Source organism: Lemur catta, chromosome 22, assembly GCF_020740605.2.
Source record: "Lemur catta isolate mLemCat1 chromosome 22, mLemCat1.pri, whole genome shotgun sequence".
Classification (NCBI taxonomy): domain Eukaryota; kingdom Metazoa; phylum Chordata; class Mammalia; order Primates; family Lemuridae; genus Lemur; species Lemur catta.
In genome coordinates this window covers 5,463,342-5,487,628 of record NC_059149.1, presented here as the reverse complement: position 1 = coordinate 5,487,628, position 24,287 = coordinate 5,463,342, and the positions used below count along the sequence as shown (strand labels likewise).

The 24,287-nt window shown below is 55.2% G+C and overlaps 1 protein-coding gene across 2 annotated transcripts; it reads right to left on the bottom strand.

Moving 5' to 3' along the window:
• Nucleotides 1-363: 363 nt before the first annotated feature.
• Nucleotides 364-24,287, bottom strand: PLAT (plasminogen activator, tissue type). Of its 2 annotated transcripts, XM_045535728.1 has the most exons (14): nucleotides 24,191-24,287; nucleotides 13,288-13,383; nucleotides 11,766-11,808; nucleotides 10,266-10,403; nucleotides 9,279-9,389; nucleotides 8,772-8,946; nucleotides 8,057-8,148; nucleotides 6,418-6,592; nucleotides 5,877-5,962; nucleotides 4,558-4,753; nucleotides 4,314-4,450; nucleotides 3,983-4,123; nucleotides 3,038-3,204; nucleotides 364-1,268 (listed from the first exon to the last, which is right to left on the bottom strand). In XM_045535728.1, the coding sequence occupies exons 2-14, from the start codon at nucleotides 13,348-13,350 to the stop codon at nucleotides 1,110-1,112; spliced, it is 1,683 nt and encodes a 560-aa protein (XP_045391684.1). In that variant the 5' UTR covers nucleotides 13,351-13,383; nucleotides 24,191-24,287; the 3' UTR covers nucleotides 364-1,109. The 2 variants fall into 2 exon arrangements, with proteins under 2 accessions (XP_045391684.1, XP_045391685.1); XM_045535729.1 differs by lacking the exon at nucleotides 10,266-10,403.

Sequence of the window (24,287 nt, the reverse complement as noted above, 5' to 3'; positions counted from 1 at the left end):
CTCCGTGCAGGGACACTGTGTCAGGACTGCCTTTCCGCACCGCCCACGGTCCGCACCTCACCGCCTGCGCACACCTCCCTCATTCAGGCTCCTCCAGATCCCCACCCCCCTGCCCTGATTCCACTACAAGTTTCTGCCATTGTGTGGCCGGCTCCATTCCGCCTGTTACTCATCTTCCCGCCACACCGAGCCTCCCCGCCCCACACTTTCTGGTGTCCCCGGGGCTTTGCGTGCAGCCACGATTCCACATATGTTGAGTGAATGAAGCAAATATTCCAAATGATTAAAAAACCTGAACGTGAACAACATGAATAAAAACAAACACTGGGATGCTGCGTGCGTAACAAAACCACTCCACTCTGATTTTGTGAAAAATATATCTGGATTTATTATTTAAGTACAGTATAATACAAGGTTATGGTAAGTAAAAACTGAAATGGATTGTTATAAATGTGCTGAGGCCTAGTTGTTAAAATGTCACGATTCTCCATTCTGCTATAAAGCTTGTAAGGACAAAGATTTACGCTGTACACAGGGAGTAGCTGCCAGGGGCTGTGGGGAGGGGAAGGAGACTTAGTTTGAAGGGTGGTTTTGAGAACCAGGACCTGCTTGGCCAGCCCACTTCCTCTGGAGGTCCTGCCGGGCTCCTGTGACTGTAAATACACGTCTGTTTCTAACGCATGTCTTTCCTGAAGGATCTAGTTATTGTTATTACTGTTTTTTACTATTGAAACATGCTTCTATCTTTGGGGTCCCATTTCCAAAGCTGCTCATGGCGACAGATCAAGAGGTTGGGCTTTTGGCTGAACACAGGTTGGCTCACCCAGTTTCTGCTCCAGATGGTGGCGTTCCTGGAGGGGTTGGCATTTACGTATCTGTCTTGTCTGACAGAACACATTCTGAAATCAGACCTTACCCCTGAAAACTTCCAAAATGGGAAGCGCCTGTGAAAACATACACTCTCCCCTCTCCTTCTGTGGGTTCTCTCCCGCTTGCACTGCGCGGCGGTCTGTGGAGAGGTCTGTGCAGAGAAGCACGCCTCCTCTGCAGCAGCACCTCGGGAGGAGGAGGCAGGGCCTCGCGCGATTTCAGGGAGCTGGTGTTCTTGGTCACAGTCGCGTATTGTCTCGGATCCAGTCTAGGTATCTGGTGACCTTGGTGTACACCCCCGGGACGTCCTTCTGCCCACAGCCAAGGCCCCAGCTGATTATGCCCACCAATGTCATACGGTTGTCCTTCAAACACACCAAGGGGCCCCCGGAGTCACCCTGCAAAGGAGGGAACGGGTGAGTTGTTTGCAAAAAAGGCAGATGATTTGGGGGGGAAGTTAGGGTTAGTATTTGTAGTGTGAACATTGTATTCTTCAAAGTCCAGCAGGTTCTTGATAACTATTTAATGTCATTTTGCTGTAATGTTGATGAGAAAAAAAGTTGATTCCTGACCGAGGCCACTGTCTCCCGCGTCTGCGGCAGCCCCCTCCCCACCCCAGACCTGTGCGCGCAGGTGAACTGGCGCGTCCACACTGCCCGGCCCGAGTGCGTGTCGGGTGTGAGTGCTCTGCGCAGGGACGCGGCCGGGCCGGGGCTGGCGCCCGCCTGGCACCCTGAGCTCCCGGGACAGGCCCCGCCTCCTGAGACCCAGAACTGGAAACGCTGGCAGATGCCTGCCTTGCTGGTGTCCATCTTTCTTAAACGTATGTATACATTTTATGTCAATGCTTAATATTAAGTGTTTGGGGTCTTTAGAAGTTTGGTGATGTTTTTGTGACCAGAAACTTGCCCTGGGAACTTAACTCGTTTGTATCAATTAGCCGACAGTAAAATTGGTTCCCTTATACTTGTTTCTCTTAACGTCGCAGTTTCTAAGAACTTATTTTTCCCAGATATGATGTTAAGTGCAGACTTACTGTATCTAGAGGATTAGGCTGTTTCTACTCTAGTAAAGTAGAATTGAGATAATTACCCAGACACTTCAGGCCTCAAAAACCCTACTTTGAACTCCACCGTTTACTAGCCGTGTGGCCTCAAGTGGCTGTGCGGGGCTTTCCTTATCTGTGAGACGGGGACAACACTACCCCCCTCTCGCAGGCGGTTACGGGAACCAACCGGGCGAGGGCGCACGCAGTGCCAGCAACACCGCACGCCGTCCAGTCAAGCTGGATCATGGGTGGCTGCTGCCATATTGGATCAAAATGACTTTTTGTTTTTAAGTTCAAGCATGCAGATAGACACAGTTTCACTTTGATACAACCTGTTTTTGACTGTGAGCTACATGGTACAGTTGAGGTTTCTGAAGAGACCATTCAAAAAGAAACCAAATACTATCAAGGAACCAAGGGGGGAAAAATCACTGATGTGATTAAGAATGAAGCCCGCACAGTCTGCAGCGCAAGAGCCTGGAATCCATTCCTTGTACTCCCCAGCCCAAGCCCCTCATGGCAGCCTGGCCCTAAACTGCAGGAGCCACAATTCCTTGGCTCTATTTAAGTCTTAATACCAGCAGATTGGTCTGTCCCCCAGACCCCAGTATCTTGTTAATCACGAAATGTAAGGGCTAACCCTGACGAGGATGCCACACAGAGAACCCAAAAGAGTTTCCTTCCCTAGGACATTAGGGCTGAAAGTTTCTAAAACTCATTTCTCACAAACCACCTATTAACACAGCCTCTTTCCCAGTGTGGCGCCTTCCTCCTGCGACGTGGCAGACGCCAGTGCTCTGGCACCTACAGAAGTCGAGGATTCCTTAATTGTGTTGCTTTATCCGTCACTTCACTAGTCAATAACTGCCTGCACTTAAAGGAAATCCTGTACCAGGTGGAGCTTCCTGTGCAGATGTTGGGGAAGTTTCCTGCAGTTTAGGTGACTTTGATCATTCTCCCACTGCTTTGCTCTCCGAGGCCCCGTCGGGGACCCCCGGGGCCTCGCTGAGACGAGATCGCTGCCTGCTGGCTGCACCGGTTTCCCTGGCTAAGGACCTGTTGGCCAAGGGGCATCTTCGTCCCGGGTGTGCCCAGAGTCTGGGGAGCTGTCGCGTTTACCTGGCAGGCGTCATGCAGGTTGGCTTGGTCCCCTCCGCTCCGAGTGTCTCCCGCACACAGCATGTTGCTGGTGACGGTTCTGTTGAACAAGTGCTGTGACGTGCAGCGGCTGGACGGGTACAGCCTGACATGAGCCTCCTTCAGCCGCTCCGAATAGGAAAGAGAAGCTGAAAGGGAAGGGGGACATCTTATGGTTTTAGGGGAAGCTGTTTGTAAACCTTTCGGAAGGAGAAAGCCAAATTTTCCGATAGCTAACATTTATCAAGATTTTACAGGTGTTATTAGGTTGAATCCTATGACATTGCCAATATTTTATCATTTTGACCCATAAAACCAGCAGTTCTATAGGACTTGCCCCAGGGTCTCAGTAGCAGCACTGTTGGCATTTTGGACCAGATGGTTCCTTACAGTGGGGGACAGTCCTGTGCGCTGTGGGCATTCGGCAGCGTCCCTAAGTGCTCATTCCCACCTCCGCCCTGAGTGGTAACAACCAAAAATGTCTCTAGACTTGCCAGATGTTTCCTGGGGGCAACCTTGCCCCAGTTGACAACCACTAGTTTAATCTAATATTATCTCATTTAATCCTCATACTCTAATTAGATTCTTTCTCTACTTTACAACAGGGAAACCGAGGCTTGGAGCATTTCAAAGTAAAACCCCATGTCCAGGGTCACACCGCTAAGCAAGCAGGATTTGAAGTCAGGTCTACACCCTCCAGCATCACACCCTTAGCCTCTGCACTCCACTTCTTATATAGAACCTTCTTGAATCCTCAAGGCCTTTGAAGCACTTGGACCATTCGGACCCTCGCCCTGCGCACAGTGGCCTGCGAGGCAGCGATGGTCCTGGCGACTGAGGGGGGCTGGGGCTGGAACCCACTCTCGTGACCAACTTTGCCTCCGTCTGGTCAACAGACAGACGGGCGGGCCGCGTCCCTCCACTTACACGCCTCGTGCTTGCCGTAGCCGGACAGCTCGCACTCCGTCCAGTCGGGCAGCCGCAGGTCGGCCTCGGGGAGACACACGGCGCGGACAGAGCTGCCCTCCCGCGCGCAGCGTGGCGCGTCGGACCTCAGCTGCAGCAGGGCTGCGAGGGGAGGAGGGGGACATGCCCAGGGTGAAGAGCAGCTTCCAGCGCGAGAGGAGGGGCGAGAGTCTGGAAGGAGGGGTCCCCTGGGTGTCACCACGGCTGGGTCAGTGCGGGTGCGTGCGTGTGTGTCACGGATATGGAGCGTGAACCGGGGCGTGAACCCGAGCGCAGAACGACGAGCTCTTACCGATGTCATTGTTGTAAGTGTCATCATCAAATTCCTGGTGGACGATGTATTTTTCTACTTCAAATCTCTGCTCCTCCCCTCCAGGGACCACGCGGTACGTCCTGCCCAGGATCACCGTGAGGTGGTGGGGAGGAAACCTGCGGGAGAAGCAGCCTTCGAACGCCGCGCTCGCTGCTGTCCCCTCTGGTGGCCCTGGGGTCTGGGCCGCAGAGAGCAGAGAACCTGCCGGTTTTCCAAGCCCCACCTGTCCTGGAAGCAGTGGGCGGCAGACAGGACCCAGCAGGAGGCGATCAAGACGCCCCCGCACAGGAACCGCTCCCCCGGGGACCTCCTGTTCCTGACGAAGATGGCGGCCTGCCAAGGATGGGAGGTGATGTCCGCGAAGAGTCCTCCCTTAATGCGGAACTGCGGCTGCCTGTGCTGCCTCAGGCCGCAGGTGGCTGGGGGGGAAGGACAGACAAGGCAGATGAGACCTGCGGGCCTGGGGTGAGGCCCTCGAGCACTCACCCTGTTTCTCCTCTTGGAACTCCAAGTTTCCACGGGCTTACTGCACTCGTGTGGCTGCAGAGCAGCAGCACAGTCTCCACAGTGACAAAAACCACAACTTCGTCTGTTGGGTACAACACACCGAGTATTGTACACACATTATCTTTATCTCTCACAACGCTGCGTTTCAGGGAGGCTGAGACATTGTGCCCATGGTTACAATGGCACCTGGATTGGAACCCCGGTCTGTTTGACTCCCAATCTGGGGGTCTTTCTGCGATGCTTCCTTCCTTCTAATTTTTTCCTGCAGCCATTTCCTGACTTAAGAAATAAGGGAGCCTTACAACCTCCTGAGGGATGTCTGCCGTTGCTCTCCGTCCACACAGCCTGCCGCTCTGAGCCAGCGACCTTGCTTGTGCCTTAACTGGTGGTTTCCCTCTCACCTTTCCCAGTAAGACTCTGTGTTCCTTGAGGAACATTCTGGCTGAACTATGCGTTCACAGGAACCGAGTGACAACTTTCAAACTAAAATTTCATTTTTCACCAACGTGCACCAACTTGCACGTTCTGTCTCTCAGCACCCGTCATTAACCTGGTTCCCCTGTGTCCCGTGGGCGCAGTGGGAAGTGTGACAGAGGCCACAGGAGGAGGACACGGGAGCAGGCCCGGTGACTTGGGCTGGCCACGGGAGCGCCGAGCAATCGCTTTCTGCTCCGTGACTGCGGAGAGGAAGACGACCCCTCCCCACATTATAGGTTATCTAAGGAGCCGTGTGAGATCTCCCCGACGTCACCGCTGCCGTCACTGTCACCCTCAACAGGGGCATCCAGAAAGCTTTTGAGCCTGCTGGGTTCTAAGAGAAGCTGGTGCACTCCTTACTTGTCCCCTCCCACCACCCCAGGAGCGACACCTGCCCGCGAGTGAGTCTTGGAAGCCCCCCCGGCCCCCCGCCCCACCGAGGCCCCGCAGCCGGCAGTGAACACGGTCTACACAGACAGCGGTCAAGACACAGGAAGTGGCGAGGAGACGGCCAAGAAGTGACACCAGCCAAAGGCGGGAGGCAGGACCAGCCCTTACAGCACTGGGGCATGTCACAGTACTCCCACGTCAGCTTGCCGTCCTTCATCACGTGGCACCAGGGCTTGACGTCCCCGTCTGGGTTCCTAAAGGGGGAAGGAGTTGAAGGTTTCGGTGACAACCCGGCGCGTCACAGGCTGTGTGGGAGCGGAGGGAGGCTCCGTCGACAGTGGCAAAGCCCTGCTCGGGGGTGGCTCTGCGGCAGACCCCCTAGGACAGCGACTTCGCTCTGCCCTGCTGTGGGTTAGTTCCCACAGTGCTCTGCCCTGCCGGCTGGGGGGAGCAACGGCGCTGTTCTGTCCGCTGGAATAGAGGTGCCATGTGCGCGCGGGGCAGGTAAGGGCTGAGGGGCTGCAGGACAGGACCCTAACTTGGGGTCTTGGCCGGAACGCTGCACACCTGCTTCTCACAATGGCTGGGATTCAGCGAATGAGCGGTCGGGCTAGACAGCACCCGTGGTCCCCACCCCGGGTCCCCACCCCGGGTCTGCCGGGCCCGCGGGCACTGAGCCTCCTCCCACCCGACGGCCCAGCCCCGGTACCGGCAGTGGTTGTGTTGGCCCAGGCCCAGGGCCCGGGCGCTCCTCTTCCAGGCCGTGTAAACCTTGCCCACCAGGCTCGCGGAATTCCACGGGAGGCAGGAGGCCCCAGACGTGGTGAGGCTGTGGCTGCCTCGGTACGCTGACCCTTTTCCAAAGTAACAGTCCCCATTTTCTCCTGGAGGAAAAGAAACCTCAAGCTGAGACTAAACCAACCAAATGCAGCAGCAGGCAGCAGTCGGGCCCGGGAAGCCGGCGGTGGCCAGCCTGGCACCCAGGGGAGCACGGCAGTTCCCCCTCCCCTGCCCTCCTCAAGCCCTGTCACACGGACACGGCACACGATTCATCTCCGGTTCTGACTTCCACCCCTGGCTGTGGCCTCCAGGTGGCTGTGGGGAGAGGGCCAGCAGGAGGGGTGCCACGTGCCGTCAGTGGACGCTACTTCGGGAGCTGCTGTGAGAGTTATCAGCAGTTCCCTTGTTTATTCTGCCAGGCTGCAGCGAACCGAGGCGCTGCACTGGGGGTGGGCGTGTCGGGGCCCTGACCGCTCAGGTTTGGGGTGCCAGGGTGCCAAGGGGTCTGCTGGGCTTGGGAAGGAAGAGGGGGTAGAAGCCTTAGAACGCTGCCTGCTTTCATTGATTCACCCCATTTCTTTCCTCCCCATGTGAAGCTGACCTCTGTGCATGAAGACCCCAGCTGGAAGGGATCTCTAGGGTACTCTCGGTCAGGGGATCCTGACTGAGACCAGCTCCTGGCGGACGGGGCAGATGCTTTCGAGACACTGCAGAGTCTCCAAGCTCACGGTGCACACGCGTTACTGGGAGACCCGACACCGAAGGCACATAACTTCTGTGTGCACATATTTAGAACTTAAAAAAATATCTTTCATACTGTTGTGATACATAGCATAATTATTTGTAAAAGCACCACTGAATTCATAGTGCCTTTTTGTAACAGTATTTTTTTCAATCTCGGAAGATTTTTCACATTAAAAGGCTTGAGAAGGGGTCGGGCGCGGTGGCTCACGCCTGTAATCCCAGCACTCTGGGAGGCGGGGGCAGGAGGATCGTTCGAGGTCAGGAGTTCGAGACCAGCCTGAGCAAGAGCGAGACCCTGTCTCTACTAAAAATGGAAAATTAGCTGGTGGTGGTAGCGTGCACCTGTAGTCCCAGCTACTCTGGAGGCTGAGGCAGGAGTTTCAGCCCAGGAGTGTAAGGTTGCTGTGAGCTAGGCTGACGCCACGACACTCTACTCAGGGCAACAGAGTGAGACTCTGTCTCAAAAAAAAAAAACAAAAAACAAAAAGTCTTCAGAGGGAGAGACAGAGAAGGGCCCATTCATCAAAAAAGTGAAAATCTCCGTCCATTCTCAGAAGGGCGGGAAACCACTGATTCAGCCCCATCCTCTCCTCTATAAGATGAGGAGACTGAGGGTCAGAGGTGAAGGTCAAACAGCAGTCAGAGGTGAAGTGGTGCACAGACCTAAGTCTCCTGACTTTCTTCCCTCTGTGGTCAAAGGACTAACTCCTGCCTGCCTGTCTCTCTCCTCAGCTGCAGGACAGGCAGCCTTGTCCTCCCAGACCCTCTCCCGCAAGGACACTGAGGGGAGGTGGGGTGGGGTGGGTGTGAGGGCTGCCACTTACGCTTGGAGCAGGCGGGTGTGCTGCAGAACTCCGAGCTGTACTTCCCTGCCTTGAAGACATAGCACCAGGGCTTTGAGTCTTGGTCCGGGTTTCTGAAAAATCAGCCAGGGAGGGGCAGGGGAGGTCAAAGTGGAGCCTCCCCTCATGGACCCAAGGGCTGTACACACTCTTTCAGGAAAAGGGTTAGTGCGTTGGGGACTGTGCACTGGGTAGTTGTATCGCATTGGGCAGAAGCAGACCCAGTTACCGTCTGTGCTTGGAGACTGAGTGTGGTTTAAGGCGATGTGTGTGGGTGCCAATTTGACGAGGGCTGTGACAGTCTCATGTGTCCCCTTGGCATGGCTACAGTACCCGGTTATTAATGCAGCATTCATGCCAGTGTTGTGCAGGTGTTTTGCAGGTGTGGTTAACATTTACAGTCAGTTGGCTTTAAGTAAAGGAGATTATCCTGGGCAGTGGGGGGCCTCGTCCCATCAGCGGGCGGCCTTACAGGCAAACCCTGGAAAGAAGTTCTGTGTGGGGGACCCAGCCTGCTGCCGCCCACAGGTTTCAGACCTGCCGGTCCCCAAAATCACACGAGCCAATTCCTTAAAATAAACTTATGTGTGTCTCTGTCTGTAGACATCCGTGTCGTCCTGGTTCTGTCTCGGTGGAGAGCCTGGACTGGTCTGGTGCAGGTCTCTCCCCGGCGGTGGCGGCTCCGGCCACCTCTCACCTGCAGTAGTTGTGGTTCCCGAGGCCCAGCCTGATGGCGTCCGGCCTCCGCGCGCTGTAGGGCTTCCGGGCCAGCGCGCTGCTGTTCCAGCTGACACACTCGGCACCACTCTCTGCCGTGCTCCACGTGCCCCTGTAGGTGACACCCTGGTCCTCGTAGCATGTGGCCCTGGCATCTGAGGGGGAACAGGACATCTCGTGGGAATCCTCTTTCATTCAGCTTTTCAAAAGGCTCCCACCTCTGCCCTGTCACCCCCAACAGCGAGGCAGGCTGGCTGCGGAAGCCGCAGGGCTCCAGAGGCAGACCGGGCACGAGGGTTGCCGGCCACACCCCAGGGTCGCGCCGAGCTCTGCCCACCGGGCCTGGCACTGTGGTTCCTAACCGACAGCAGACGAGCGGCCCAGTCCCCGGCCCACCCTGCCCCCGCCACACCTCCTTTCCTTTCTGGGCAGATGCGGGAGTCGGGATTTCAGTCCCTCTCTCACACGCGCCTGCCCACCCACTCACCAATTTCACAGCGTTTTCCAGCAAAGCCTTCAGGGCACTGGCAGACAAAATCTGAGAAGTACAAAGCCTGCAGACACGTCCCTCCGTTGAAGCACTTTGGTTCACTGCAGCCTGTCAAGTATGGACAAGGAAACTTCGAATCACAGTTGTCCCTCGGTACCCTCGGGGATTGGTCCTAGGACCAATTTACCAAATCCGTGCACCCGAGGCCCACGGGCAGCCCGCAGAACCCTTGGACATGGGCTTCACGCCCCATCAATACTGCGTTTCCATCCACCTTTGGTTGGAAAAATTCACAAAAGTGGACTGCACAGTTCAAAAAACGTGTTGTTCAAAGGTCAATTGGACTTTCAAAGCAGCTCCAAGAATAATGTGAGCTAAAAAAATTTTTTTGAGACAGAGTCGCAACTCTGTTCCCCCGACTAGAGTGCTGTGGTGTCAGCCTAGCTCACAGCAACCTCAAACTCCTGGGCTTAAGCGATCCTCCTGCCTCAGCCTCCTGAGTAGCTGGGACTACAGGCATGTGCCACCATGCCTGGCTGATATTTCTATTTTTAGTAGAGACGGGGTCTTGCTCTTGCTCAGGCTGGTCTCAAACTCCTGACCCCAAGCGATCCTCCAGCCTCGGCCTTGCAGAGTGTTGGGATTACAGGCGTGAGCCACTGCAACTGGCCATGGCTTAAAAATTTAAGAGTGCTCTCTACCTGCTGGGCCCTATTCTACACAATTTACAAAATTAACTCATTTACTCCTCTCAGCAAACCACAGAGTATGTACCATTGTTCTCCCTGTTTTACAGATGAGGAAACTGAGGCCCAGTGAGTGGAGGCTTTTGCCTACAGTCACTTAGTCTTCTCTTTGGCTCTGCACCTTCAGCTTTGCTTGTGGCAGAACGTGCCTGGAATGTCCCTTTGAAGACTGGAACGTGCTGGGCCCCAGCAGCAGTGCGGGCTGGGAGACGGGACCCAGCCTGGCGTGCATACGTACCCTTGACGGGCACCGAGTGGCACTGCGCCCTACCGCCGCTGCACCTGCAGTATTCCACCCGGTTGCTTCTGAGCACGGGCCGCAGCCACGACTCGTGTTGCTGGTACATCATCTGTGTTTTCTCGTCTCTGCAGGTCACTACAATGAAAGGCAGGCTGGCCTCTTTAGAACACGACTCAGAAAAACTCACCCAGATTGCTGCCCCCAGACCTACCGAGAAAACTCCTCTCTCACTTTCCGTGCACTCCATCATGTATCCCTCTCTTGAAAAACTACAACTAGAAATCAACAAATACTGAATATTTTGTCGCCAAAGACCCCTTTGATTGTTTTTCCTCTGATGGGCCCTTGTTTCTTAAAAAAATTTATCTATCAAAATACATTTATTAAGTGGTTCTCTAATTTTTCACTTTAATTCATCAAAAATATCCGTATGTTTCTAACTGCCCATCAGAGCTTTCGGTCTGCGTGAGCATCACCACACAGAGATGGCACATCTGGGGCCAAAGAAAACTGGCACTTCAGTCTCTGCAGAAATGTGCCGCTTTCGTTCGTGTCTCTGGCATCATGAAAAGTTGAAGCACCCCCCTAATATTCTCTTGCCATTTTTCTCTGTTTTCCAACCAGAACGCCAACTTAATAAAAAAACTTTTTACTTTTACCTACTTAAAGAAGTGACCATATGCTGACTGTAGATTATATCCCTGCTGCTTGTGAAGGTCTGTTGAGGACGGGAGACCCTTGTAGGAAACGCCAAGCCTCCAGCAAACAAGCCTCGCGCTTAAGCTGTGACCCAGTCTGGGGAAACTGCCACTTGAAAAAGGGGGTTGGAAAGTCTTCCAGACCCAGAGGAACTAGGTCACGAGGGAGGACAGGCGAGGGCCCCAGGGGGTGCTTTGGGGCCTGAAGCTGGGCCTAGAGTTCTCCAGGTCCGGGTCAAGGCAGCTGCTGTCAGCGTGTTTATCTTGTCGGAACCCCGATGGGACGGTTCTCAGCCTCCTCGAGTCCACGCCAGAGGTGGCTCACAGACCACAGCGCTCTGTGGGGCGGCCCTGCTTAGTTGTCCCTCCTCAGCCAGCAGGAGGGACAGACACAGGGGTGTGTGAGCAGAGGTGCTGAGTGGGTTGTGGCGGATCACAGCCCAGGAAAAGACCCGGGGGCCGGACGGCCATGGCCCGTGCTGTCCTGGTAGCTGCTGGCCCCGGTGCGGCCCTGGGCAAGTGGCTCTCTCTCCCAGGCCCCGTTTTCTCATCTGTATAACCAGGACTTCGGGCCTCTGAGCTGGCAGGCTCCCCCCACTTTGTGACCCCTGGTAGCCTGTCCCTCAAGAGGACCAGGGCTCCTACTCCTCTCGGAACCTGTCTAGCCTCGAGTTGCCCTGAGAGATTTCGCCCGCGCAGAGGGAGCAGGGCGCGGGCAGAGGATGAGCGCCCGGCCCCGCAGCCCCCGCGACACCCTGAGCCCCACCTCTGCGGACCCACGTCTGCCGCCTCACCTCACCTTGGGAGGACCTGGCTCCTCTTCGGAACCGGGCGCGGACGTCCTGCAAACAGAGCGGGCGTGGAGGCAGGTCAGCACAGGCTGGGCGTCCTGAGGACACAGGGGCCGGGCCAGAGCCACCCGTGAACCTGCCCGTTGGGTGCCCCCCGCCCAGAGCCGCCTCAGGAACCGGCCCCAGGGCGAGTCCGTTCCCTGCCTCCTGGTCTAGCTCTTCCTCGACTTCTGCACCAGTGCTGTCCAGAACTTTCTGCACGACAGAAGTGTTTTCTATCTGTGCCGTCCAACACAGCACAGGTCACATGTGGCCACTGAGCCTGCGAATGTGGCTAGTGTGACTGCGAAACCGAATTTTTAATTTTCTTTCATCTTAATTAATCTCATACTGAAAGAGCTCCATGTGGCTCGCGGCCACCATGCCGGGCAGCGGAGTGTATGTCTCCATCCAGGCTGTCCCTTCCCTGAAGTCCTGCGCAGAGGGGCGGCTGGTTGGGCCTCAGCGCACAGCCTTCATCGCCAGCCCCTCTCAGGGAGTGAGTGCAGGTGCCCAGCCCAGGTCTGGCTTATCTGCGGGCAGCGGGAGGGCAGCCTGCCGGCCTCTGGGGCTCCCGGTGCGGCTCTGTCTTTTATAAATACGGCCGGCCCTCGGGGAGCCAATGGATTGAAAATATTGGGGAAAAAACAATAAATAATAACACAACAATAAAAAACAATACAAATTAAAAAATACATTATAACAGCTATTTACATAGCATTTACTTTATATTAGATATTGTAAGTGATCTAGACATGATTTAAAGGATATGGGATGATGTGCATATGTTATAACCAAATACTCATGCCATTTTGTACCAGGGACTTGAACATCTGTGAATTTTTTTTTTTTAAGAGACAGAGTCTCACTCTGTCACCCAGGCTGGAGTGCAGTGGCATCATCATAGCTCACTGCAGCCTTGAACTCCTGGGTTCAAGCCATCCTCCTGCCTCAGCCTCCCGAGTAGCTGGGACTACAGGTACATGCCACCACACCCAGCTAATTTTTTAATTGTTTTGTAGATATGGGGTCTTGCTATGTTGCCCAGGCTGGTCTTGAACTTCCTGCCTCAAAGGATCCTCCCGGCGTGGCCTCCCAGAGTGCTGGGATTAGAGGCGTGAGCCACTGTGCCTGGCGATCCTTGGATTTTTGGCATCTGAGGGGTCCTGGGACCAATCCCCACAAATGCTGAGGGACGACTGGATTAAAAACAGCTCCGCAGAAGGCAGACACGGGCAGCGGAGTGGACTGAGAACCGTTCCCTCGAGTCAGACCGAGCCCCGGGGCTCCGCGCTGGGCCCTGGGTCCTGAGTCTCCTGTGCAGAGAGGCGTGTGCACGCGTGCGCGCTGCAGCCACACCGACCCTTGTCCCCAAGCCCTCCGCGCCGGGACGCCATCCCCGCCGGGGGGGCTTGGCTGGACACAGACTCTGGCTGTACCAGGGGCGTCTGGCAGCCTTGAGGGGGCTCGCAGGACACGCCGGACACCCACCTGGCTGGGCGAAGCGAAGACTGCTCCACAAAGCAGCAGCGCGCACAAGAGCTCTGTCTTCATGTTGGCCGTCGTTTCTCCAGCGTCCCCTAAATCCTGGAAGAGGAAAAGGAGCGTAATCGTGTGATGCGAGAGGTCAGAGCACAGTAAAGACCATGGATCCGCCACGTCATCACGGCCAGGTCCCGCCAGCACCAGCCCCGCAGGGAGACGCGCCAGGGCGGCGTCTGCAGGGGATTTTTAAGGATGTGTGTGTGTGTGTGTGTGTGTGTGTGTGTGTGCGTGTGTGTGTATGTGTGTGTGTGTTTAATATTCCTACTGTGGTAAAGGGTACATGACATAAAATTTACCACTTTAACCACTTGTAAGTGTGCTGTTCTGTGGCATTAAGTCCCTTCCCATTGCTGTGCCACCGTCACCACCTTCCACCCCAGGACGTTTCTTCTTCCCCAGTTCAAACTGTCCCACCGCACAGAGGTGGGATCACACAGTATGTGTCCCTTTGCGACTGGCTGATTTCACTGAGCTTCCCCCGGCCGTGGCTCATGTCAGAATGTCCTCCCTGTGTGTGGCTGAGTAGCACCCCTGCTGCACAGACCCTGTTTTGTGTATCTCTGCCAGCGGGCACTCGGGCTGCTGGCAGATGATCCGGCCCGAGATTTCTGCGGGCCGAAGGGTGGACCATTTCTGGCACTGCTTGGCACTTGGGGACCACAGTGCCCTGGCCTGGTCTCCTGGGAGGGCGTTCCTGCCCTGGGCTTGACTCCATGGAGCCACAGTGATGTCCTCTCTGGAGGAAGCTGTGGTGACATTGTTGCCCGCGCGCCACAGAGCCAGCTGCCTCGACTGCGTGTGCTCCTCCGCTGGGGACGCAGCGGGCCTGAGGGTCCGTGTCCCGCACAGGAGAGGCTCCCTCCACCCCAGCCTCCGCCCCCCACTGCTCCTCCTGGTGCCTGTCTCCTTCTTCATAGCCTGCAACCGGGCCGGCAAAATGCAGATCTGCACCTCGGAGGGAGACGGGCATCTGGGTTTCGGTCATTAGACTCACGTCTTCCTGGACCCGGACTTCCCAGTTTCCATCTGCCCTTCCCGGAGATCTTGCCCTCGGCAGCTTAAAGTAGGTTAGTGGGTCGGTGTTATTCTGTGGCTGTCACAGCATCAGGCTGGGTGCTTCTGCCCTGACTCACCGCCCCGCAGCCACAACAACTTTTGATCCCAGCCGTCCCCCAGCCCCAGGGTCCCCGGCCTCCTGGCGCCGGGGCTTCCGGGATTTCCACCCGCCTGGGCCGGCTCTGGCTTCGTGACTGCTCCTCTGACAGGACGGGAGGCTGAGGCAGGGGACACTGTGCCTGGCAGTCCTCCCTGGGCTGCTGGGGGGCAGAGGGCCCGGGGGGCACAGGGCGCGGGGGGGGCAGAGGGCGCGGGGGGCAGAGGGCGCGGGGGGCCGAGGGCGCGGGGGGCAGAGGGCGGGGGGGGCACAGGGCGCGGGGGGGGGGGCAGAGGGCCCGGGGGCACAGGGCGCGGGAGGGGGGGGCAGAGGGCCCAGGGGCACAGGGCGCGGGGGCCAGAGGGCGCAGGGGGGGGCAGGGCCACAGCGGCTGCAGCCTGAGACCCTCAGGGGAGTCCTGTGCTCCAGAAGCAGCTGCCCCGGCCCCTCCTGAAGGAAACAGCGGGGCAGCCCAGGGCCTTTGTCCTCAGTGCCATTGCCACGCCCGGGCCCTTCTGCCACCGCTGGCTGGCGGTTCCAGGGCCGAGGAAGCAGGGCGAGGCCGCCCACAGCCAAGCAGGAGCACCCGGTGGAGCCTCCTAGACACAGGGAACCTCTCCGGGCTTTCTGTTCCCAGCGTCCCTCAAATTGCCCCTTTCTCAGAATTTCCCCAAATTGCTACCCCATTACTTACAGGCTCTTAAAATAGATCTTCTTAACCTGATTCCCCTCTTCCTTCCTGATGCCCGCGGGCACAGGTTGTCCCCTCAGCTCTCTGAGGCCGGCCCTGAGGACTTCCCGAGGCAATGCAGCAGCCATCGAGCGTGAAGGAACCCGTGAAGGACGGGGAGCTTCACTCTCCATCCTGCACCCAACCACGCGGCCCTCGCAACTCGCTCACGTACGGAGCCTGGGGGTCAATTTAGCTTTTTTCCTGGACGCCTGCTGAGTTGCTGCCTGGTTCCGGGGCCCTCCTGGAGGGCTGCAAAGTGAAAAGCGAGGTATTTGCACGTCCTCACTGTCCTCCAGGGAGCAGCCCCAGGCCCGGCAGGACGGCAGGGGTTGGGGAGTGGCCTTGAGCTGTGTGCAGACCCCGCAGCTGCCCGGGGCAGCCCTTTGGCAGCTGAACAATCTGCACAAGAGGGCAGGACCCTGTTTTTGTCTTCTGCTCTGGGGAGAGTTAGAGACTTGCCCTTGGCCTCTTTGGGCCTTCGTGGGCCTTGAGCTGATCCAGTGTGAGCGTGACAGCTCCGCCTGCACCACACAGAGGCCAGCCGGGCGGCCGGACAGGCCAAGCGGGGTAGGAGATGACAAAGAAATTAGTCATCCAGCCAGCAGAGAAACAGTGCAGTCTTCAGGCAACGGAGAGAGAAGAGAGGGAGGGAAAACGGTCCTTGTTTTTTTGCCTTCAAAGAGGTGGGTGTGGAGGTGGGGGGCAGCGACGGCAGAGAGCGAAGTGAACCCAGGGGCAGACGCAGCCCGGGGCTGGCGGGGCCTCAGGAGCAGGCCGCAGGCCCCAACCCAGGGAGACCCACGAGCGCGCGGGGAGGCCAGGCTGGGAGAGGAGACTCGAGGGGTAGGTGTGAGAAGCCTTCAGAGCTCCACTTCACAGAGACAGTCTGAGCTTTCCTTCTTTTGCTATATTTAATAGTTTCCCAGAATCATCAAAGAACTAACAAAGCAGGCAAGTAAGAGGAGGGAGGGAGGGCGGGAAGGAAAGGGGGAAGGCAGGCCCCGAGGGGGCTGACTTTCGCTGGGCTGGAATCCCTGTATGAGAAGTGGTGCAGTGGCCATAAGGCCCAGGGTCCCCAAGCCCCCAGTCCCCAGCCCTCGCAGGCCCACCCCAGCACACAAAGTTGATTTTTACAGATTTGCAAAAGGCACCCTCTCTGGTGGATGGGGTTCGGCAGGGCCAGAGTTTGGCAAGTTAACAAAAAGTCTGTGCAAATTAGAAAAAACAGGAGACGTGGCTTGGCAAATTAAGTGGCACCCGGGTTTCAAAGATGCATGGGCAGGCAGGCACCCTTGTGCAGTACACAGCATGCACATCTGTGCTCAGCAGGCCCTGTCTGCTTCCCACCTGCATGTGCAACCCCAGCTCTGACCTTCCTGACTGGAAGCGGTGTTCGGTCCTGCTGGCCACAGTGACAGGCGACTCTGTTCCCTGGCCCCTCTGAACAACCTGTGCATGATGGCTGCTCTAGGGGGAATGGGAACCATGGTCTGGTGGCCAGGGAGAGAGGATCCTTGCCACAGCTGCTCTCCTGGGAGATGTGTGGTTTCCCAGAGCCGAGGACGTTGCCCTTCTGGCTGAGAAACACGGTGTTGGTCACAGAGGAGGATGAGGATTGATGAGAGCCCGTTAATCATTCTTTGGCTCTGGATGAGCAAAGCTGCTGGAGAGGCAGTGGCTAGCGGAAGGCCCTGGGAAACAGCCAGTGAAGTGGTGTCCTCAGGGCCCCCCACCTTCTCCACCTTCCCCCCATAAAAATCTGCTCTCAGGAAAGGAACCGATAAACTCATTCACATAAGGTAAAAAAATGGCTGAACACAAATTAATGTGCTGCCCTTCCAAGAAGCATCTATGTTTGGAGACATAAAATCTGCTCCCAGCAATGCAAAAGCAAGTGGGCTGGATGCTCCCAAGTTTCCTCCAGGGCTAACATCCTGTGGTTTCTGTCGTTGTGAGAACAAATGCTAAAATGCGTGCGCATGCTATGTAGACTGTGAAACTCTTATACATGGCACTGGAGTTCTGTTTCTTAGATTATAGGAAAGTAATTTGCAATAAAGGAACTATACATATGCAGTCAATCAAATTGCAAACAATGCAACTGCCCCAGGTATTGGTGAACGGCAGCACTGGTAGTTTGTGCTCTTGCCAGCAAGAAGAGGCAGAAACAAGAGTAAGCTAGAGGAGGGTAGTAATTGCAAGGGAAAGACAAAAGTAAATTATCAAATTTTGCACCATGTGCAAGGTTTGCTGCATTTATCTTTGGTCAAGGAGATTCTTTTATTAGTGCTTTGTAAAACTTCTCTCTGGAAAGCTTGAGTAAGAGAGAGTCATTCTCCAAGAGTACCAATACCCTGAAATGACTCACGGCTTTAAAACAAACAACACGCTCCGTCCCCCCCGCCCCCCCCCCTACACCCCTGCCCTCAACCACCATAGGCCAGAATGGATGCCAACAAACTAGGAAAGAAATGGTCGGAACCCCTTGGAATGGCAAAGGCATATTTGTAGAGTCAGGACAAGTCCGGTGAGATGCGGGGAGGAGGACCCGGCCTCGCACAGGGTGGTGAGTACTCACAAAAGCTCCCCTTTGCTCAGGCCAGAGTCACAGCCTGGCTGCAGGTCCTGACCATTAAAGACGCCACACTCTCAGAGCAAAAACCATTTTCAAAACTACATAAGCGGCCGGGTGCGGTGGCTCACGTCTGTAATCCTAGCACTCTGGGAGGCCGAGGCAGGCAGATCGTTTGAGCTCAGTTCAAGACCAGCCTGAGCAATAGTGAGACCCCGTCTCTACCAAAAAAAAAAAAAATAGAAGGAAATTAGCTGGACAACTAAAAATATATGTAGAAAAAATTAGCCGGGCATGGTGGGCATGCCTGTAGTCCCAGCTACTCGGGAGGCTGAGGCAGGAGGATCGCTTAAGCCCAGGAGTTTGAGGTTGCTGTGAGCTAGGCTGACGCCACGGCACTCTAGTCTGGGCAACAGAGCCAGACTCTGTCTCAAGAAAAAAAAAAAAAAAAAACTACATAAGCAATTCTGAACTTTTTAAAATGGGGATTTTCTATAGGCCAGATGATTATTTCCTCTTTCTTGAACAGAACTCTTTTATAACTAGGGGAGAAGAGAAAAACAAACTGTTTCTTATCTAATTTGATCAATTCTGATGAAGTGAGTAGAATAGACTCCTCTCCTGGCACACCCTACCTCCCCCCATCAGGGCAGAATTTTCTCCAAATCATCTTCAAAATATAGCCATATGGCCTGTGTCTAAGCTGTATGAAATCAAACTCGTAAAAAGCTACACTGAGTATGTTCAGGTGTCATCTCAACACTCCACCCTCTGCCAGGAAATCCTGGTTATTTGGAGGAACTAAGGGAGTGCGGGTTGTGGGTCTAGGAGAATGGAAATCTGTCCTGCTCCTCCTGCAATAGAAACAGAAGAAACCCTTTCCTAATGAACTTAGATTCTTCTAAAGAAAGAAAACAAGGTTCAGCTGGCAAATGCTAACTCAATTAGTCAGTGCAATAAAATGCTAGCCCCAAAGTCTGAATCTAAACAAGCCCTGAAACCTAACATTAATCTAAACAGGTGTCCTCTTAAGTTCCTTGTGTCCCTTCCACTCCCTGAAGCAAGCAACATGACAAGGTAATTTAGCATGCAATAATTTGATAACTCTTCGGTCCACCTCTGGATTTCAACACAACTGAATCAGGAAATGACGATCAGAATCTTTCATGGTGTCATTCCATGAGTTTCTCTGCATCTTACTGGCTGACGTGCAAGTGACGTCATTGTGCGTGAGAAATGTGCTCTGGGTACTGCCACCACTCACCCGACAGGTATTTCAGTACCTGCCACTTTCCAGGCACAGAGTTTACAAAACCCTTTCACATCTGTTAAATCATTTAAGGCAATATTATTACCTCATTTGTACAGAGGAGAGAACTGAACTTCAGAAAAGCATAAGGGATTCACCTGAAGCTGGCACACCCTGTGAGAGCTGGCGTCAGGACTCAACCGATACCCGGTTCTTCTACCCCAAACCCGACACCACTTTCTGGGACACTTGATTGCAACGTTCCTAATGTGCTCCAGTGGGCATGGGGCACGACTTCCGGATCCCCAGCCTGGAACCCCACTTACAGGTTGTGTGGGGGCCACTTAGCCTCTCTGAGCCTCAGTTTCCTGAGTTTTCTCCAGGGCTGATCATTTCCACCTGGCTAAATTGTTCTGGCAATTAGAGGGGAAGCAGGTGGAGCCCCTACGCCCAGCCTGCTGTGCAGCAGGGGGTGGCTGCGTTTACTCTCCTGAAGTCCTTCAGTGGTGACAGCTGCCCTGGATCAACGTGGAGCTGCCAAGGCAGAAGAGATGCCCAGAGCTTGGTGGGTCCTCATCGTGTTCAAGTGTTAATACCGAGTCCTGTTTCCCAGATCATCTGGACGCCTTGTGATAACCTGGAACTGGAATCTCTACAGTCGAAATAAAATGTCGTGCCCTTCACCTGTGTTCATGGAGGAGCGGTAACAGGACCCATTATTTCCTGTACAAAGGGTGTGACTTTTATCCCATCTTTAATCTGTTTTTTTATTTGCCCTTCTCAGGCCTGTTTACAGTACTCATGCCAGGGCTGCTCTGGACTCTCCCAGGAAGCTGGGACAGATGGACACCAGGCCAACGTGACTGAGGAGCCCACGTGGATATTTGGGAACCAGAGGCACTATGCGAGAGAAATAAGGAAACCGGAGCGTCCAAGAACAAAAGACCCTTCCCTTTGTCTCAGCAGCCCAGGTATAGACACGGCTCTTGCGCCAACAAGGCAAAAATAAAACAAACTTTTCTGTGAATATGACAAGACGTGACTAGCTAGCAGAGACCAAGGCAATGGTAATTTCTCTCTTTTAGATTATTCATGGTGGGTCGCTGGGTTTAGCACCCCCACGAAGCCCCCTTCCCCTGCCTTTGGGAAACTCAGCTGACATCAAACTGCTCATTACAGATCTCTACAACAAGGGCTCAAGAAGCTCCAAGGGCGACATCCTCCAGCACCTAGCAGACCCCCGCAGCCCCTAGACCTCAGGCCTCAGCACCTCTTTCCCTGCCTCACGGGTGATGATCTGCTCCTGCTACATCTGCACCACCCAGTGCCCACTGAGACCAGCCAGGCAGCAGCACAGCCTGGGGACCTAAAGGCACCTCACGCTGTCCTCAGAGAACTCACAGTTTAGGAAGGGGACAGATAACTGGACACAGCACGGTGAGATCAGGGCTGGCGGGGGGGTGGCATGGTGAGGAATGTGGAGGAGGGTGCCTGCTTCAGTCTTGGTGAGGCGGGGGTGGTCAAGGCAAGCTTTCTGGAATGCATAACGTCTACTCTGTGCACCGAGCAAGAGTAGGACGTAGCCAGGACGAGGGATCTTCCTTACAGAGCACAGCACCACAGCTTGGGGCCCAGGGCAGTGGCAGCCAGAAGCCAGGGCCCCTCGGGAGCAAACACCTTTCAGTGGGCAAAGGGGTGAGATTCACGCCCCCAGGCTCTCCCTTCAAGGGTGGCCCCAGGAGGAAGTGTGGTTTGGAATCTCTGAGAGTCCTAAGGATACAGGGACCTTCGAGGGAGTTCAGTGTGGACTCTCTAAAGCCAGTCATAAGTGAATCCAATATTTGTGACTATATAATAAACAGAAAAGGCTCTTAATATGAAGGTCTCCCAGTCTCTGGGCTCAGCTGCCCCTGAAGTGACCAGTCCAGAAGCTCCAGGTGGACTCAGGTCTTCTAGGTCACTCCCCACACAGACTCCCCGAGCCCCTGGCGCAGTGTCCGGAGCGTGGCACAGTCGCCCGTGCTCATGGGCTGAGCCCGCTGGCGGAGAGGCAGGCTCCGGGCCGTGGCCCCGGGAGGTGTGACCGACAGCTGGGCAGCTGCCGAGACACCCGGTTGGGTAAGTCTGACAACCTGAGTTGTCCCCTCAAAAGTGTTTCTGAAATGCTTGCTCTGCGCCAGCACCGGGTTCGTTCTCCCCGTCCCAGGTGTTATTTCTCAGGTGATGGAGAATTGAGTTTATCTGTCCTGCCCCCTTCTAGAGAAGTCTGTTTCCCAGGCAGGGTGATAGGATACAAAATCCTCAAAGCATCACGACGAAGAGGATGTGCTGTTCTTATATGTAAGCAGACAGCGGAGCCGTGAGCAGCAGCCCGTGGGCTTGATTCAGGGCTGGTTGGTCGCCAGGCAGGTGACCTTTAAGATTCTTGTTAGTTTGCGTTTAAACATGAACATCATTTTAACATTTGAAAACTCAAAGAATCACAATCAAATTTTACTGACCTCACTAAAGATAGACACTAGCCCCTTAAGATATTTTGTGGTTTTTCAACTTTTTAAGATTTTAATAGATTTACGAATTCCATTCCATATACATTGTCTAGTGATGGAGTCTGGGCTTTCGGGTCCCTCTCACCCAAGCAGAGCACACTGTACCCCACAGGTAACTTTTTCTAGCTCTGATTTTGTGCGAGTCTGAACCATCTTCCCTCTTGCTCTGTTTGGCTTGAGGCCTGCACGTGGCTCCGCGAGCCGCTCGGCCAGGACGAGGCTGAGCGCTGGGGGCCGTGAGCAGTTTCTCTCCTGCATCTACACAGTGAATGGCCCCAAGAAGGAACAAGCAGAATGTGCCTGTCCCTCACTGCCTGTGCTGACCATGTTATCAAAACAGAGCCAAAACCACTCAGAAAATAAAAATTGCGTTCTGAGACTACAGACGCACAATGCCTAATAATCAAATGAAAACTCAACGTTCCAACCAAAAATTCAAAATTCCCATCGCCAGATACTCGGCAGCTCAGAGAAGTCCATGGACCTTGAATTCCGAGTGGAGTGAGGTCCACTACCACGGCCTGGGAGCCGCGTCGCCCCCGGTCTGGCTGGGAACAAGCGCACAGGTTCCTGAAGCTGGGACGCCCGGAGCTCAAGCCGCTCCTCCCAAACCGAACCCACCTGAGGCTGCTCTAAAACCCTGTGACTGAGAAACGCCTCTTGGCAGATGAGTAACAGGCCTCCCCTGGGCAGCGAGCTCTCCCCGGTGCGCTGCCGGCTGCTCGTTTATCACGACAAAGCCTGGCTGGTTATGGTGGCCTCAAGTGGCACCACCAAAGGGGCGCCCGGGCCGCTTGGAACTCGAGTCTGAAACTGGTCATAGCTGTGCTCGTCAGCACGTCAGGCCCTGGGCAAATAAAGCCAGAGTCCTGCCTCGATGAGTCTACGCAGCAGTGCACGCCTAACCGTCACTCCTCAGCTACTGCCAGGATGCGTGCAGCCCGCAGGGACTCGCCGAGAGCGGCACAGATGGGACTGTGATACGCCGCGTTGCGAAGTAAACTGAGATGGAGGAGGAGCCGCCTCGAGAGAGGGCAGCTATCATTTGCTCCTGACGTGCGTGATCCAGAGATTGGAGGCTGACGTCTCTGAGAACATTCTGGGGAGAATAAATTGATGGGTAGGATGGAGCTATTTGTATCTCAATATTCACGGCGCCACTGCCTGCCGGGGTCTGACTCTGCCCTGCAGGAAACGCACCCCCAGCAGCTCGTGTCACTGTCATGTGTTGATTCTGGGCCAGACGAGCCAGTGTCTCCATCCCAGGGTGAGTCCTCCCACCCAGGGGCCGGCAGTGCTGGGAAGTCACCTGCGGCGGAGCTCCGTGTGACAGTTGTATCTGCAGGGTCTCCTCCTGGGACTGCAGGTGCACACACACCCACAGGCACACACACGCACACACGAACACACACAGGCACACACACCCCCATGCACACACACAGGCACACACACACACACATGCACACACCCATACACATGCACACCCATGCACACGTGCACATACATATACGTACACACGCACACACATGCACCCCACACACGTGCACACACAAGTACACGCACACACGCACACACAAACACCCACATAGCACGCGCGCACACACCCCACACATGGACACATACATATACACATACACACACAAACACATGCACGCCCGCACACACACAATTTTTGTCTGTTATCAATTACTGCAGGAGACCACCATATTATTCCAAATTGGCCACTAAATAACTCATTGTTGTCACAGTTCTTTGCGCTTGAGTTTGTCATTAGTTACCTGGGAGCTCAGCTTGTTCCCCTTCCCTCCTTCTCTCCCTCCTTCCTTCCTCCCCTCCCCAGGAGGTTAAGAAAATAAAGATAATGACAGTGAAATTCTAGAGAGCCTAGAGAGCTTCCTGCAGAGTGGTTTAGGGATAAAAGACACTGATGTCATTTTCCCCCCTGTAATTGAAAAGTCCTCAAGGAGGACTGCACACCTGATTGACGTCCTCCAGGCAAAAAGCCAGAGAGTAAGGGAGCGTGGAGGGGCCTGCTGAGATCAAAGCGTTTCTGGGCCCGGCTCCCTGGGGCAAAAATGGGGCCCCTGCCCCTTCCCAGGGCCTCCCACAGGTCGCCAACCCTGGAGACAGGTCACCCCGGCTCCCCCCGGCAGCCTCAGTCTCTTGCTGGGTTCACTGTGGGAGGGAGGACCCCAGAGGACAGTCCCTGCTCTCCCTGCCATGTGTCCCGAGGCAGCTGACTTTACATTTGTTGCCCTGTAGTCACCAGCTGCTGCCATTGTCTATTCAGAGCATTGCTGTGTGATCCTTTTCACTTTCCCTCCCCGCCCCCCGCAAGCACAGCCTTCTCCAAGACAGGAGTCCTTCCCGTCCTCTCCCCTGCACCCCCGGTCCCCCTCAAAGCACTGCAGTCTGACCCAATTCCACACAGATACCAGGAGAAAGCTCCCCTTTGGAGCGGATTCTAGCGGATCCTCCTGCTGCCTGAATTACACAGCGAGCCTTTCACTCAGGCATCCTTCAATGACGGCATCTGCCGGAGGGCTTTGGAGAGAGAGAGGAGGAGACAGACAGGCACAGGGACCCCACCTACCGCGCCTTCGCCGGCTGGCTGCTCCCTCCAGCCCGGGGCTCCTGGGATCTCAGCTCCAGTGTCCCTGACTGGCTCCCGCCTCCTTTAAGTCCCAAGA